Raw genomic sequence first — 16712 nt, 5'->3', positions numbered from 1 at the left:
AAGATTTTCAGATTAAGACCTTTGTGCTTTACCCACTGAGCTATCCCTCATGTATGGGGTCTCAAATAAGACGGGGGTGGGGAACCATAGGCTCTCCAGTTCTCTCTGGTCCTTGGGATGCTCCCCAGATTGTACCTCCTCCTCAAGTTTTCCTCAAGTGCTTTTTCCTGGCTGGGATGATTCCTTGACCTGGGATCATCTCTCTTGCTCACCTGGCTGGATGGAGGATGGAGGAGGTGTGTGTGTCGAAACCTCTGTAGCCCATTGCAGATAGGTAAAGGCCCCGCCCATTTCCCCACCCACTTTTGTCTCTGGCCCCGCCCATCACTGACAAGTGGACCCCAGAAGGTTCCCTGTGAGGGAATGTGGCCCTCAGACAAAAAAAACAACAACCCAACCTTCCCTGCCACTCCCTGCAACAAGGAAGTGAGCCCAGGCAGAGCAGCTTCCGTGATAAACAGGGTATCCATGGCAACCGGCCTACCTCTGCCTTGCCACAGTCTCGCTTCTGATTATCAGGCCGCTTGTAAAGACATAAGAGCCCTTTGAGGAAGAAAATGCTGGCACCTCTGCACCCCAAATAGTATCGCACCCCCTTCCCTCCCCACCCTTAAAAAAATTGCATATTTCATGACACATTATCCAAACACAATTCAACATTAAAATATTCGTTTAAGTAAGAAAATAGCAGCCTCGGGCGGATTTCACGGAAACTCACAAGGACGGCAAGACAGCGTCAACCAGGAGATTAAAAACAGTGCTGGAGGTTGCCAGTTTGGAGTAAGAGGCTCTTTCACAGAATTGGGCTGTGCAAGCAAAGTCCCAGGGTAGCTACATTGCTGCCTTTTTGCTTCAATGTGCAGAAACCATCAGCACTCGGGTATTGTCCCAACTACAGAGTCCACCACTCCAAGCCATCATGGGACGCAGCTATGAAAGGAGGAAGAGACAAGCAACCAAATTCGGCATGGTCAGCCGGGATGCCTTCCTCCGCAAGACATATTAAACAAGACTGTGCAAAAGTCTTCTGTTCATGTACAGGAAAACATCCCAGGTGACAGAGCTTTTAATTTTCAGGTGCTTATTTAGGTTTCCCAAAGCAAGAACCTTACAACGTGCAGATCCCTCCAAGCAAGGACCTCTCTGTGCCAACGCTCAAAAGGAACAGCACTGAAGTCAAAGCAAGGAAGTTTTAGGCGGAAGCTTCTTGGGTGGCAAAAGGGAGAGGTGGAGAGAAAATGTCCAACCAGCTTAAATCCAAGCGTCGGGGAAACTGAGGCTCAGAGCAACTGTAACGATGCAAAGATTCTGAGATGCAAGTCTTCTTTTGGGCAGGTGCAAGAGCACACCCTCAAGGTGTTTTGCTTTCTCATTTATTTTCTCATTTCTCATTTATTCTCAGTCTGCACTTGGAATACAACCCCCTACCCCCGGCCCAGCAATAAGATTTCGGCCAACAGTTTGAAGCGACTACCTGGGAACCGGGAGGGTGCTTTTTTTCTGGGTGCAAAGCAGGCTGAGACAGAAGGGATGAATAAGCAGGGTGCCAGATCTATAAAGAAACAATTATCAGCAGCCTAGTCTCCCAAGAAGAGCCTGGCACGATCAAGCAAAAATAAATAAATAAAGCACATCTTGCACTATGGTGGTGCTAAGATAACCACCAGAGGCTGTGAACGCAGAGGCTTCATCCAACCTGGTGCCCTTCAGGCGGTTTGGGGGACTACAACTCTCATCAGTCAATGCAGCTGTTTTGGACTACAACTCCCACCAGCCCCAGCCAATGTGGCTGCTTTGGACTACGGCTCCCATCAGCCCCAGCTGACACCATCGTGTGGGCTGAGGCTGATGGGACATGTAGTCCCAAACACCTAGACATGTAGTCCCAAACACCATGCTGCTGGTCTACGTGGAAGCAAGAGCCTCAGCCACATCCTTCAATGCATCGCTCCCATTTACGGCTCAGCTGGGGGCAGCTCTGCCTTCACATATTCCAAAGAGGCCTCACCAGCAGAATTTGCCTCTTCCTTGGGATTTGATGGGGGTCCCTTTCCCCCTCCCTCCACACTTCCGAGGGCACTGCCTTACTTTACAGTTTGTAATGTCTGCCATTGGGCGATCTGCCCCCAAAACTCTGGAGATCGACCGATCGGCCCAAACCTACCAGTGTGGAATCAATCTCTCTCTCTTCTCCCCTCTACAAAGCCCAATTCCCCTTCTTTTTTTAAAAAAACCCGAGGTCACATTTGGGGTTCCCAAGAATTCCCTGCTGGATCTTTCTCCTGCTTCGGCTCCTGGAGGTTCAGCAAGAGAAGCGCCCCCACGGAAACCGTCTTCAGGCTCAGCACACTGACGGCCTCGGGCTGGACAGAGGGGACCCCCACGCTCTGCAAACAAGGGCCCCATTCTCCGTGGGCGTTCTCCACAGGCTCGTCCTTCAGCGTGTGGATCCTCTGGTGCTTGATGAGGTTGGCACTCTGGCCAAAGGTCCTGTCGCAGTGGGAGCACTTGAAGGGCCCCTCTCCCATGTGGATCCGCCGGTGCCGAATCAGGGTGGACCCTCGCCGGAAGGTCTTATCGCAGTGTGGGCACTGGTAGGGCTTCTCGCCGTCGTGCAGCCTCTGGTGGCGCATGTATTCCTGCCGGCAGGTGAAGGTGGAGTCGCAGGAAGCGCAGGGGTAGGGCTGCTCACCCGTGTGGATCCTCTGGTGCCAGTAAAACTCTTGCTTGTAGCGGAAGCTCTTGTCGCACCCGGGGCACTTGTAGGTCTTCTCCCCGGCGTGGCTCCTCTGGTGCCAGCTAAACTCCTGCTTGAAGCGGAAGCTCTTCTCGCACTCGGTGCACTTGTAGGGGCGGTCCCCGACGTGCGCCCGCTGGTGCCACATGAACTCCTGCTTGAAGCGGAAGCTCTTCTCGCACTCGGCGCACTTGTAAGGGCGCTCCACCGAGTGCGTCTTCTGGTGCCAGGTCAGCTCCTGCTTGAAGCGGAAGTTCTTCCCGCACACCCCGCACTTGTGGGGCCACTCGGCCGTGTGCGCCCGCTGGTGCCACATCAGCTCCTGCTTGTGGCGGAAGACCTTCTCGCACACGCCGCACTTGTAGATCTTCTCCCCGGCGTGGACCTTCTGGTGCCACGTGTATTCGTGCACGAAGCGGAAGCTCTTCTCGCACTTTCCGCACTTGTAGGGCCGCTCCTCCTTAGGGACTCTCTGGCGGACGCCAAGCCCTGAACAGTGGCTGCAAGAGCAGGGCTGCATCGTTGCGTTGTGGCTTCGCGGGTCTGCTGTGGCAGGAGTGCCCTTGTGCCCACTGCTGCTCTCGCACTCGGGGCAGACTTGCGTCACTTCTCCCACGGAGGGGGTGCCGTGAGCCGAGCGGGCAGGGAAACATTTCTGACACTGGGTGCAGATGAGCAGCGTCTCCTCGTAGGTGCTAGGTGGGGGCACTGTGACACTGCCAGGCCAGAAAGCGCTGCCAGAGACCCCTGGGTGCCCCACCTGAAATTCCATGAGGGGTGCCTGCACGTTCTGCCACTGGAGCTTGGTGGACCAAGTTGGCAGTCCGGCCATTCCATTCGCAGCCGAGTTGGCCCCAAGGTGGCTCCCTGGCCACGTGGAAAATTCACCGAAGGTCCCGTTGTTCGGGCCTGCCTTCAGTACCTCTGGGTGCCCCACACAGCATGGTGGCCGCTCCTCGAGGCAGGATTCTTTCTTAATCAGGATTTGGCCATCTGCAATGACAGGAGACAAGAGCGAAAGGTTGTATGTGAGCCAACAGAAAATTGGTGAGATCACAACAGAAGAACTGACTATGTTTTGATCAAGAAGGGTTAAAAACCTGCCTTTTTACCACCACCCAGTGTGGAGAGGTCCAGCCTTAGGGACCATGTTACAGTAGCATAGCAGCAAATTCAGAAGTGTAAGGGCCCTTCATAATAGCCACAGCAACTCCTCCTCACACCCGAGTCCTTTTCTAAGGTTATACAATAACCTTCTAATTTAGGGTTGCCCTATTTCAAGAAGTAAAAGTACAGACACAGTTGCTTAGTTGTTCAGCTTTTTGCGGGGCGATTGGCAGAGGCAGACAGAGGACACCAAATTAGCCCCTATCCCCTGGACATTACTAGAATTTTCAAGTTCATATGGTGACCCTTTGCACACCATTCTCTTGAAAGTGAAGCCCCTTGTCTTTTCAGAGTTCCTAAATACTTAGCTTTTGGAGCACACAGGACTATTTCTTCTTCTCTAAATGACTTTTCATGGACATTTGAACCCTTTGAGCCCTGTTTCAGGAAACGTTTAATATTTGATGTGTTTTTTTCTTCTGGTCCCCCCGTATTTTGTTGGAAGCTGCCCAGAGTAGCTGAGGTAAACCTGTCAGAGGGGCAGGGTAGATGGATTAATTAATTCATTCATTCATTCCTGCACGCCTTCTCCAGAGTGGCCCTAGGAGCCAATCCTCAGTGGCTGACCCACCTCCTTACACTCTGATTGGTTCTAATCAGCACAAAGGACGTGAAGACTTCATGCTGATTGGGCAGCTCTAGGGCCCTGGAGATAGGGCCCCTGCTGCAGAAATAGTTACAGTGATGTTCCCTGAATATGATGTATTGCTATATGTTGTTTTCACTAAGGCATGCACCTGTACTGTATGCAATTTTGTACATGTCACATTGCAAAATTCAGAGAGGTGCGAATTTCGAGGGGCAGGAACTGTGATTCGGTTTGTGTATTGTTGCAAAGAACACAAATTCGGAAGGGTTCCCCTTTCAAGGCAACCCAAATTTCTCCTTCACCCATTCCAGCATGTGGCCCCTGGGAAGCTGCTCTGGAAAGCCTGTTGCCCTTGAGGCAGAAAGGGGTCTCCGTCCTCCTCTTAAGCAAAATAAAACATTTAGCCTGCAACACCATTTGCTTCTAGAGACAAGGAAATCTTCAGTACACTTTTCTTCCCAGTAACACCATGCGAGCATGCAATGTAGAGCAGCTCTCCCGCCGCACTGGCACACCGGATTTGGCAGCCATCTTCAGATCAATCAGAAGCTGCCAGTATTCTGATCTATGAGCTTGGGACTCACCAAAGATGCTGTGGTGTGTAACCTCTCTTGCCTTTGAGGTCTGGAGTCTCCCAACGCAAGGCTCCTCCCCTCGCTCGATTCTCAAAATGATATCGGGCTTCTGTAAGGCGAGGCCTAGTAAAGTGGAGATGGATAGGGCACTTGAGGACCAGCCCAAGACATTATGTAACCTGAGGCAAAGAACAAGATGGCATACCCCCTCATTTTTTGCCCCTGCCTCAGTGTCTCTCTTTATTTTTTAAGTACAGTAGTACCTTGGTTTCAGAACAGTCCTGTTTACAAACGATTCGGTTTACGATGGGGATGCCCAATTTTTTTTCAAAGAGGGCCAGATTTGATGAAGTAAACATGCGTGAAGGCCAACTAAAGCTGTTGAGCTTTTTTTAGAATTGAGGTTGTTGAGCTTTTTTTTGAGATTTTACTCCAGGAAATAAATAAACTGCCCCAGGAAATAAACTGCCAGGGCTGGATTAAACTGACCGAAGGGCCGGTGGAAGGGAAAGCATGCCTCGGTTTAAGAACAGTTTCGGTTCGGAACAGATTAAGTTCGTAAACCGAGGTACCACTGTATAACTATTGTTTCTTTTTTTTAATATAATAATTTTAATTAGTTTTCAATTACAATAATCCAATAATAGCCTCATTATATCAATGCCAAATTATAATACAATTCCTATTACCAATCATTCAAATACCAAATTATGTAATTTAGGTGGCTAGAATTTAGGCATGCTAGAACTGATGGTTTTATGATTTACTTTATTTCTGCGTCCCAAAATCTTATTAATTTCAATCACATTCCAGTCATAACAGTAATCCCTTATACAACAGCTGCAATCTTTATAACTCCTATTCATGTTAACACATTAAATGATTTATAAGTGAAGATCTCATACTGTGTCCTTGTTTTTCCTGTGTGTGACATTTATTCTGTCCATATTGTTTCTTCCTGTTCTTGTAAAATATTATGTCTATCTTTTCCCGGTTGTTGCTGCTGTCTGTCAGGCCTTGCGCAGAGCTAATATCCCGATGTTATTCCAAAAACTTCTCCCTCACTCAGTCCCGTGCTTCCCCCACCCCAGCCCCACGGCTAAAAATGAAGCCACGTGCAGCCTCTCCCGGCTGGAGAGGTTGTGCATGGCTAAAGAGGAAGCCTAAAGAGGATGGATCCCGCTGGCTGTCTTGGCTTCTTTGCTCTTTGGGGCTGGGGGGGGGAATAAATTTTTTTTTCTTTATTTCCCCCCCTAAAAACTAGGTGCGCCCTGTGGTCCGGTGCGCCCTATGGAGCGAAAAATATGGTGCTTATAACTGAAGTGAAACAACCTCTTGCTTTTTGAGCCTTCCAAATTCATCGGGTGAGCACAACCCATGAGCCATCCAATAAACAGCAAATAGCTTACCTAATGAAACCAGCATCTCGTAGCTGGCTCTCGTCACATCCTTATAGAGATTTTTCTGCCAATCTGCCAGCTCCGCCCACTCCTCTGGGGAAAAGTAAATGGCCACTTCGTCAAAAGTCACCGGGTCCTGAAAGAGGAAATTGTTCGTTTATTGATTTATTTGCTGCATTGATATCCTACCTCTTTCTTCAAGGAGCTCAAGGTGGCGATAGCTGGTCTTCCATCTCCTCACTTAATTCCCCACAACAACCCTGAGAGGTAAGTTAAGGGGAGAGCCAGCTTCATGGCTCAGTGGGGGATTTGAACCCTGGACTCTCCCAGGTCCCGATCTGACATTCTAACCTCTATGCCACACTGGCTCTCAAAGAAGTGTCAAGCCATGCTCCACGTCTCTGTGGCTCAAGAGTCTCAGGCATGGGTAGGCAAACTAAGACCCGGGGGCTGGATCCGGCCCAATTGCCTTCTAAATCTGGCCCGCGGACGGTTGGGAATCAGCATGTTTTTACATGAGTAGAATGTGTCCCTTTATTTAAAATGCATCTCTGGGTGATTTGTGGGGCCTGCCTGGTGTTTTTACATGAGTAGAATGTGTCCCTTTATTTAAAATGCATCTCTGGGTTATTTGTGGAGCATAGGAATTTGTTCATTTCCCCCCCAAAAAATATAGTCCGGCCCCCCACAAGGTCTGAGGGACAGTGAACCGGCAACCTGCTGAAAAAGTTTGCTGACCCCTGGTCTCAGGGTTGTGGGTTTGAGCCTCAGATTAGGCTAAAGATTATTGCATTGCAAGGGGTTGGATGAGGACTCTCGTGGTGTGGGGTGTGGATTTTACACACACACACACACACACACACACACACACACACACGTTGGGGTCTTTTGACACCAAAAACAGATGTGAAAGTGACGCCCCACTTGTATGAAGCTCAGTCGATGAGAACCTTGACTGTACTCATTGAGGTAGGGACCTGTTTGTTTTTTGCTTCCATTACAGGTAATTACAATGATGGCACTACAGACATCCTAACTGATAACATGCTGAACTGACAGAAGCTTTTACACAAAAGGGCAAGAGCCTCTTACCCAGAGTGTGGGCCCAGCAGCCCCAGCCATCTCTGAAGTCGCTGCTCCTCTGAACAGGGCGGTCAATGGTTTACCTGCCTCAAAAAAACCGTGGGGAGGTCTTGGGTGGAGTCACCAACGAGGGCTAGGTGGGTCCATTTCTGCGGGACGTCCTTCAGTAGCAGAGGGGAGCGTCAAGAGGAGGGCTCCAATTTTAGTTTTGTTGCCTGGGGGTGGGGTGGGGGAGAGAAAACAGAGGGGAGGGAGGGCGGGGGAAAGAGGCAGGGATGACTGCAAATTGCAAGTTTCAGAAACTCAAAGGCGTTGGTGGCTTTGAATAAATTTGCATGAAGCTTATGCAAATCGCTCCCTTGCTCCGGGAGGAAGAAGAACTCGTTTGCATAAAGGGAATTTGCAAATGCTTCGTTGCATCACGTGTTCTCTCTGTCGCTGCATCGAAATGATTCTGCAATGGGGCGGAAGGAAGCAGATGGAGACCGTTTCCTGGCACGCAGCCCCACAGCAGGGATGTTTCTCTCTGCAGTGGGAGGTTGCCGACTTGAGTCAAGAAGGAGCCCCAGGAAGAACCGGCTCCTAACCCCAGGTGACTTAACACACTCCATGATCTTTGCTTACCCACCAAAGCCCAGCTTCCACATAGCACTATTCACAGGGCCCCCTGGCTGGCCTGGCATCAGTAGCCAGCTCCCTCAGGCATCTGCCAGGGTCCAGTTTACCCCCATGAGACCCACAGATCCTGGACCCTCTGACCTGGTCAGCTGCATCTGATCGCCACCATTTTTATTTGTTGAGACGCTATATCAGGGGCATTCTGGGAAATTAAAATGGCGGCAGTACCACTGGTGCCCCCACTAGGGGCCAGTTCACATATTCAGCTGCCCGTCATCAAGGCCTGGCATAAATGCTATTTATTCATAAACGTATTTGTTTACTGCCCTCTCATAAAGCATCACAGTGGTATATGGCAGCATAAAAGAAACATTTTCTCAAAAATGCTAAAATCAGTGCAGAACAATCATTAAAAAACTGGCTGCTGTCAGACATGAAAGTGCCTCTGGGCACATAGAGAAGACTGTAGAATAAGGTGTGTCCTCTGAGAAGGCTGCCACATGGGTGGTTCTTTAGGCGAAGGGATCCCCCATTGTTAAAGCCCCAAATGATCGATCCCCTCGGGTGCTAAGATTGGTAGAGCAGGTCCTCTTGTTTCTTCCTCCACCCTCAGAGACTTAGGGGGTAGCGGCCTGGGGGAGGGCCTTCTTTGTGGCAGCCCCCAACCTGTGGAACTCCCTGCCCACAGAGGCGCACCTGGCACCTTCAGCTTCTGGTGAATATTATTAATAATAATGTCAATATTTATATGCCGCCCATCTGACCGGGTTGTCGCTGACATTGTGAATGGCTCCTGACAAAAGGTTAAAAATACAGTAAAACCTCAAACATGAAAAACTTCCCTGTACAGGGCTGCCTTCAGGTGTCTTCTAAAAGTGAAACTGTTGTTTATTTCCCAGTGGGAGGGCGTTCCACTACTGAGAAGGCCCTCTGCCTGGTTCCCTGTAACTTCACTTCTTGCAGTGAGGGAACTACCAGAAGGCCCTTGGAGCTGGACCTCAGTGTCCAGGCTGAATGATGGGGGTGGAGGCACCCTTTTTTACCCTGGCCTTTGACACTTGAGATGCGTATGTCAGGACCTATCTTATTTCTGTGACTGTAAGTTGTTTTAAATTGTTTTCAGTATTATAATGGTTGCAACATGCCCTGGGATCTTACAGCAAAGGGCAGGTAATTAAATAATAACCATAATAACCACAGTAATATGTCACAGAGGATGTGAAGAGCCAACCACTCCAAATCAGTTTTAAAAATACTCGAAGGTGGGAGAGCGTGGCAGGGGTTCAAAATTGACCATCTACAATTAAAAGGTCAAGGACCCCTGGACGGTTAAGTCCAGTCAAAGGTGACTACGGGGTTGTGGCGCTCATCTCGCTTTCAGGCCAAGGGAGCCGGCGTTTGTCCACAGACAGCTTTCCAGGTCATGGACCAGCATGACTAAACAGTTTCTGGCACAACGGGACATGATGATGGAAGCCCGAGCACACAGAATTGCTGTTTACCTTCCCACTGCAGTGGTATCTATTTATCTACTTGCACTGGTGTGCTTTCAAACTGCTAGGTTGGCAGGAGCTGGGACAGAGCAACGGGAGCTCACCCTGTCATGGGAATTCAAACCGCGGACCCTGGTCAACAGACCCATACAGGCCCACAGCGGCACCTGTCCACAGTCTTCCCTGGGAAGAATTGCATTTCTATTGAAATTGCAGTCACAGAATCCCCCTCCGAATCCTCGCCCTCTTGGATTTCTGACCCATATGTCCACTGGAGGGTGTAAACATTGTGGTTGTAGAGCAAGGCAGCGAGAAGTCTTCAAAAATAGAACAGGCAGGAAAGTCGATCGGTGGTTGGAGAGCAACTGTGGTTGCAACTTACAGCATTGGAGAAAGGGAGGACAAAGGAAGAAGCAGATCTGTGCAAAAACTGCATGTGCTAATGCATACGTAGGGATGCCAGTTTAGAAATAATGACTGTACAGTGGTACTTCGGGTTAAGTACTTAATTCGTTCTGGAGGTCCGTACTTAACCTGAAACTGTTCTTAACCTGAAGCACCACTTTAGCTAATGGAGCCTCCTGCTGCTGCCGCACCACCAGAGCACGATTTCTGTTCTCATCCTGAAGCAAAGTTCTTAACCTGAAGCACTATTTCTGGGTTAGCGGAGTCTGTAACCTGAAGCGTCTATAACCTGAAGCATATGTAACCCGAGGTACCACTGTAGTTCAGGCAGAAGTAAATAAAACCCTCACCATAACAGGGAAGGCCGAAACCTAGAGGTCTCAGGCTCAAGCAGTTCAAAGCCCCTCCTGCTCTCCTTTCTCCAGGGCTCTTTATCCTGAAACCAGACAAGCCTTCAGAGAGGAGATGCTTTCAAAGTGAGGGCTGCTCCCTGTCAAGGAGGCCACCCTTAGCAGTGTTGCAGCCCATCTGTGCATGCATGACATGCTGTCGGGTGCACTGATATCCCCTTCAACACTCGCCTTGTCTCCTTGTCATTCTTCCCATCACTACAGGAGAAAGAAGCAGGCGATGTTCACACATTCACATTTAAAGCGCTATGTGTCATGGCTTCCCCCAAAGAATTCTGGGAGTTGTAAAGTTTGCTGAGACCTGTCAGGAGGTGCCCATTTCCCTCCCAGAGCTACAATTATATAAGAGTTCCTTTGAAGAGAGATTGATTGTTAAGCCACTCTGGGAATTGTAAATCTGCAAGGGAAACAGAGGTCTCCCAGCAATTCCCAGCATCCTTAGCAAACGACAGCTCCCAGAATTCTTTGGGGGAATCCATGACTGGTCCACGTCAGCCAGCTTTGAACTGTCGGGGCACCAACATATGAGATGTCTACAGCAGTCCTTCTATCAGGCTGTAGGAGAAATAAATGTACAGTGGTACCTCGGGTTGCATACGCTTCAGGTTACATACACTTCAGGTTACAGACTCCACTAACCCAGAAATAGTGCTTTAGGTTAAGAACTTTGCTTCAGGATGAGAATAGAAATCGTGCAGCAGCGGTGCAGCGGCAGCGGGAGGCCCCATTAGTTAAAGTGGTGCTTCAGGTTAAGAACAGTTTCAGGTTAAGTACGGACCTCCGGAACGAATTAAGTACTTAACCTGAGGTACCACTGTACCACTGTACCTCGGGTTAAGTACTTAATTCGTTCCGGAGGTGCGTTCTTAACCTGAAACTGTTCTTAACCTTAGCTAATGGGGCCTTCCGGAGCACGATTTCTGTAACCTGAAGTGTATGTAAGCTGAAGCGTATGCAACCCGAGGCACCACTGGACAGCACTTTCAGCGAATATAGCCCATGTCCTTACAGCGTTACAGATGGAGAAGAGGCAATCCTAAATTGTGAGTCTACTTGCCACTGCCCCTTTATAGCATCAGCGAGGTGAATATGTCTTCATTTTAATAGATCTGTTTCTAAAGCATCTTAAGAAGATTGCCCTTTTTATATTAAAAAAACAAAGCTTCCATCCTTGAAAAAAAGCTGCAGAAACCAGCCTCACGCAACCAGTAGGCGTTTCAAAAGCCGGGCCCTATGTCCAGCTCATTCATGCAAATTGCACACAAAACAGCATGAGCAATGTACAAGATTAAGCATGCAAATAAGTCACAGCTCTCTGGCTGCCAAAGCATTTCCATGGCGGCCTTCCTCCATGTGTAGCCGGTCAGCCAGCCATCACTGGGAGCTGTAGTCCACAACATCTGGAGAGAACTGTGCTGATAATCCCTGAACGGAAAGTAGAAGCAATGATGTTCCTTAGGATGCAATCAGAAGTCAAGAGCTGCCTTCTTCCATTTACTAAAGAAGCCCCCCTGACTCTCTGGTGCCTTATCTGACATCCTGCCCACCATCACCCTAACACTTCCGAAGCCAGCTAAAAAGCACATCCATTCCAGGTACGCCCAGCACCTAGACAGAATCAGGACCAGCTGTGTTTCAAACCTGCCTGACAGGGTCCCTTCCCTCCCCTCCCCTCCTTTCCTCTCCTCTCCTCGCCCATCTCAGCATCCTTGTTCAGGGAAATGTAAATATGCACCCATTTAAATGTTCTATGCCAACAAAATATGCACCCATTTACATGTTCTATGCAAACAGCAGCGTCTGCCTCCCTCTCTCTTTCTCTGGACAAAGTGGCAAGCCCCAGTCTTAGACAATAGGCTGTTTTAAAAATGTGCATACATTTAAATGAATTAACATATGCAAATAAACAGCTACTGAGTTCTCCTTCCCGCCTTGCTATTTTGGGTAAGGCTGGCAAAACCCACACATTTACATCATCAAAAGGGCTGCAAAATCGCAGGTACTGGGGATTAATCCCCGCTGAGCTCAGCGGGAGTTGTTTCTGAGTAAACCTGTTTAGGATTGCTAGAAGTGTGACATTTCCTTAATCCAGGCTTCGCTCATCTGGTGCCTTCCAGATGTTTTGGACGATAACTGCCATCAGCTTCAGCCAGAACCTATGCCAGGTTTGAGAAAAGCTGAGTCCCAAAATTAATATTATGAAAAGGCTGGAAATTGGAATATTTCGGAACATATGCACATCTTAAGATTCTGAAGTTTAATAACTGCCGCAGGGCCTGGGAATTGTAGCACTGTATTGGGAGAGGGGGTGTAATCGTCAACTGAGTTTGAAAAACCCTCATCAAGCTGCAATACCCATGAGTCTCAAAACAATTTAAATCTGTGGTCCATCCCATAAGGAGAATCTGCTGGCCAGTGGCCAATTGAGTCCAGCATCCTGTTCTCACAGGTGCCACCTAGATGCCTTGATGGGAAGCCATCAAGTAGGACTCAAACACAACAACCTTCTCCCTTCTTGTAGTTTCCAGCAACTGATCTCAGGACCTGGAGGCACAGCAAAGCCCATGTGGCTAGCAGTCATGGATAGCTGTCCCCTCCATGAATTTGTCCGATCCTCTTTTAAAGCCATCCAACCTGGTGGCCATCACTGCCTCCTGTGGTAGTGAGTTCCACATTTTAACTATGTGCTGAGTGGAGAAATGATTTCATTTGTCCGGCCTGAATTTTCCAGCATCCATCTTTGTTGGATGTCCAAAGCTAGAGAAGTAAGGGACCACATGTGAGAAGTTTACCATTTTATGAGAGAGTATATCAATAAGATTACTGATATATAATCTTGGGTTAGCTATATGTCATAGTTTTCATGATGCTACAACATATAGCTCACCTAAGGGAATATAAACTGGCTGGAGTTTGTGGGAGCTGTAGTCCAAAATGTCTGCAGGACACCAGGTTGGGGAACGTTGTTCTAGGCCAGTGCCTCCCAAACTTGGGTCTCCAGCTGTTTTTGGACTACAATTCCAATCATCCCTGACCACTGGTCTTGCTAGCTAGGGATGATGGGAGCTGTAGTCCAAAAACAGCTAGAGCCCCAAGTTTGGGAACAGCACTGCTCCAGGCAGGCAGACAAAAGGATGCTTTTCACGCAAAGCATCGCTCACTTATGGCAAAGTGACAAATAACTTCATGCAATGCAATCCATCTTTTCCCCTTGCAAGTTTTCAGTGGTTCTTTCTTTTAAATTCAGAATTTCTTTTTAAAAATACGGTGTTAGTCATTCTGGAGCAGAAAAGCAAGATACGTATCTCAAAATAAATAATGAATTGCCCTAATAGTCAGAGGCAGTAGATAACCCCGAATATTGCCAGATATTGGTATCAGACCCTATTCCCCAAAGTACCATATTTTTCGCTCTATAAGACGCAAGACCATAAGACACACCTAGTTTTTGGAGGAGGAAAACAAGAAAAAAAATATTCTGAATCTCAGAAGCCAGAAAAACAAGAGGGATTGCTGCGCAGCGAAACCAGCGATCCCTCTTGCTGTTCTGGCTTCTGGGATAGCTGCGCAGCCTGCATTCGCTCCATAAGACGCACACACATTTCCCCTTACTTCTTAGGAGGGGAAAAGTGAGTCTTATAGAGCAAAAAATATGGTAGCCTGTCAACATACAGACAGATGCTAAGAGACAGGCTTCATCAACCTGGTGCCCTCCAGATGTTTTGAAAGACAACTCTCATCAGGCCCAGCCGGAAAGTGGCTATATCAGGTTGCTCTATGATGTGTTTACTCAGGAGTAACACCTAGTTGAGTTTTTATTATTTTTATTGCATTTAGACCCCACCTTCTCTTCCAAGGAGCTCAAGGTAGCACCCATGGTTCTCCCCCTCTTCAGTTCCCACAACAACCCTGTGAGGTAGGTTCAGCTGAGAGACAGTGACTGGCCTGGGGTCCTCCAGTGATTTTCATGGCTAAGTGGGGAGTTGAACTGTGGTCTCTCAGATCCAGGTCCGACACTCTAACCCACTCTAACTGCTGCACTACAGTGGCTCAGTGAGTCTTACTCCCAGGTAAGTGCTTGACTGCAGCTGATAGAGCTACAGAATTTGTTCCCAAAGACCAGCTGTCAACAATGTACAACTACCACATCCCCATAAGTGGGATGTAATTTTTAAAGGGGGGAAAAGTCAAGACGCTGTAAAATTAAAGCGACTCAAGTAAACCACACACCTTTCCTCATATTGGAGCTATAGCTGCAATTTGTAAATGAATTTGTAGGTGGGCAAGTGAGTGAGTCTTTAGACACCTACCAAAAATTAAGGCTTTTGGTTTTTTTAAAAGGTAAATTAAACCAGGTTTGCTTTTCATGTCCAGGAATGTTAGAGATTTCTCCCATTTTGGTGGGATGCCTAACTCAGAGAGTTTTTGGGAGTGGACTAGACATCTCTGAAAGTAAACCCAAAGTCCACCCAAAGTCGCCGACACTTACAGCTTCAGTCAGATGCAGGCTTACTCAGGAGCAAGCCCATCTGGACTCAGCGAGACTTTTCATTTCGTTTCCTTTGATTTTAAAGAAAGCCCACCTTTGCTGTAAACTGGGGCCTTCCAGGTCTGCCAGCTGAGATGATCAGCACTTACCCACGAGTAGTCCCATTGCGCGAGGAAAAGCATCCGCTTTGCGGATCGGGGCCGCTGTGGCTTGCAACCCGCTGCTGCTGCTGCTGCTGCTGCTATGCCAGCGGTTGTCTTAACCGCTTTTGCAAAAAGTGGTAACTACAGCATATATTAAAAAGGGGGAGTGATTGCGTTCACATCACACCGCTTGGCTCAATCCGGATCGGAATCCCGACCAGCCCTTCTAAAATAATAGCAGACCAGAGGAAGCAAGCGGCGTAAAAACCGCTCCCGATCGCTCCTCGGTCTCCCCAGCAGTGCAGGTTCAGAGTGAAAAGGCGGCGGGGGTTTTCCGCAAAGCGTACAGAGCTTTAACCCCTTCCTCCCCGGCGGCGGCAGCAGCAGCAGCAGCAGCACCCCGGCAGGCAGGCAGGAGATCCGCACACCGCCACCCCCTGGCCGGCAGCCCCTTCTCCCGAGCAGGAGAGGCGCCCCAAGCGCAGCAGCAGCAGAGCCGGCTTGCGGTGTTGGGAAGGGTGCGAAGTTGTACCCGTTACGTGTCTAAGTCGGGGTTAGGAGGAGATCATTCAAGTCCAGAGGCAAAAAATTGCATAAGGGGCCAGAGACAATAACGCAAACGAAATGTCATTTTTGCTGGAAAATCCCCCTCAAGTGGGGACAGTTCATTTTCTGCTTGCGTGGTTTCCCTTCTGGACATCTGCTTTGGACACCGTGGGAACAGGATGTTGGGCTAGAGGGTCTGATCCAGCAGCCAGGCTCTCCATATAGGAAACCAGTCAAAGACAGGTCATGTTCTGCTGCTAAACTGGGAGAGACACACGCAAACCTCCCAAGGATTGCATCCGAGCTTAGTCCCACCCAAATCAGAGCAGACCCATTGAAATCGATGCACACGTGACTTATTTAGGTCCATTCAGTTCCATGGGTCTTATATATACTTTCAGCAGACTCCTGGCCATGCCTACTCAGAGGTAAGTCTTACTGAATTCAAGGGAGGGGGTCACACTTTTAAGTTAATCCTGCATTAGTGTGCTGGCTTTGTATTTCAGGTAACCTTTTGCTGATTTTCTCTTTTTATGCTGTTGCTGCTACGAGAATTCGGGCAGAACAGTGCATTATTATTATTATTATTATTATTATTATTATTATTATTATTATTATTATTATTGTTTTGATTCTTCCGTGCCCTGTGTTATATTATGCAGTACGAATGTGTTGTGTGTTAGCCCGCTGACGAAGGGCGGTACAGTATAGAAACCCTAATATAATAAATAAATGGGTGGCTGCACTTACCTTGCAAAACAGCCGTGCTCTTTCCTTTTCCTATCTCTATGCCTCGCCTTTGCTTCTAATATTTTGTGGGTTCGGGGAGGGGGCAAGATAAGGTGCTATTATCCTATCACAGCTAGTGCAAAGACAGTCCCCCAACACACACACACACACACACACACGAGATTCTCTGCCACCCATCATAGTTTTCTATTGGGGCGGTCGTGGAGAAACTCTAGAAGGAACCAGGAAGTTCCGTCTCCGGCAGAAGGCGTTGCTAATCCCTTTTTTTTCTATCTATAGTATCTACACACACAAAAGCATCTCTACG

The 16712-nt window shown here is 48.5% G+C and overlaps 1 protein-coding gene across 4 annotated transcripts; it reads right to left on the bottom strand.

Annotated features, from left to right (window-relative positions):
• Positions 1 to 652: 652 nt before the first annotated feature.
• On the bottom strand, positions 653 to 16667 carry LOC309330364 (uncharacterized protein). Of its 4 annotated transcripts, XM_081841922.1 has the most exons (6): positions 15116 to 16077; positions 12529 to 13234; positions 7561 to 7766; positions 6478 to 6604; positions 5078 to 5191; positions 653 to 3730 (listed from the first exon to the last, which is right to left on the bottom strand). In XM_081841922.1, the coding sequence occupies exons 3-6, from the start codon at positions 7588 to 7590 to the stop codon at positions 2241 to 2243; spliced, it is 1761 nt and encodes a 586-aa protein (XP_081698048.1). In that variant the 5' UTR covers positions 7591 to 7766; positions 12529 to 13234; positions 15116 to 16077; the 3' UTR covers positions 653 to 2240. The 4 variants fall into 4 exon arrangements, with proteins under 4 accessions (XP_081698048.1, XP_081698047.1, XP_081698046.1 ...); XM_081841921.1 differs by lacking the exons at positions 12529 to 13234; positions 15116 to 16077 and adding an exon at positions 16406 to 16667; XM_081841920.1 differs by lacking the exon at positions 12529 to 13234.
• Positions 16668 to 16712: the final 45 nt, after the last annotated feature.

This window comes from Podarcis erhardii (assembly GCF_964252035.2).
Source record: "Podarcis erhardii genome assembly, chromosome: 15".
In the NCBI taxonomy this organism is placed as follows: domain Eukaryota; kingdom Metazoa; phylum Chordata; class Lepidosauria; order Squamata; family Lacertidae; genus Podarcis; species Podarcis erhardii.
This window is presented reverse-complemented; position numbering and strand designations above follow the sequence as displayed.

Coding starts and splice junctions, on each gene's coding strand:
- LOC309330364 (XM_081841921.1), bottom strand. CDS start 7,590: ATGGCTGGGGCTGCTGGGCCCACACTCTGG. Junction 6,605..7,560: donor CTGCTGGGCCCACACTCTGG/GTAAGAGGCTCT, acceptor TTCCTCTTTCAG/GACCCGGTGACTTTTGACGA. Junction 5,192..6,477: donor CGAGATGCTGGTTTCATTAG/GTAAGCTATTTG, acceptor CCACTTTACTAG/GCCTCGCCTTACAGAAGCCC.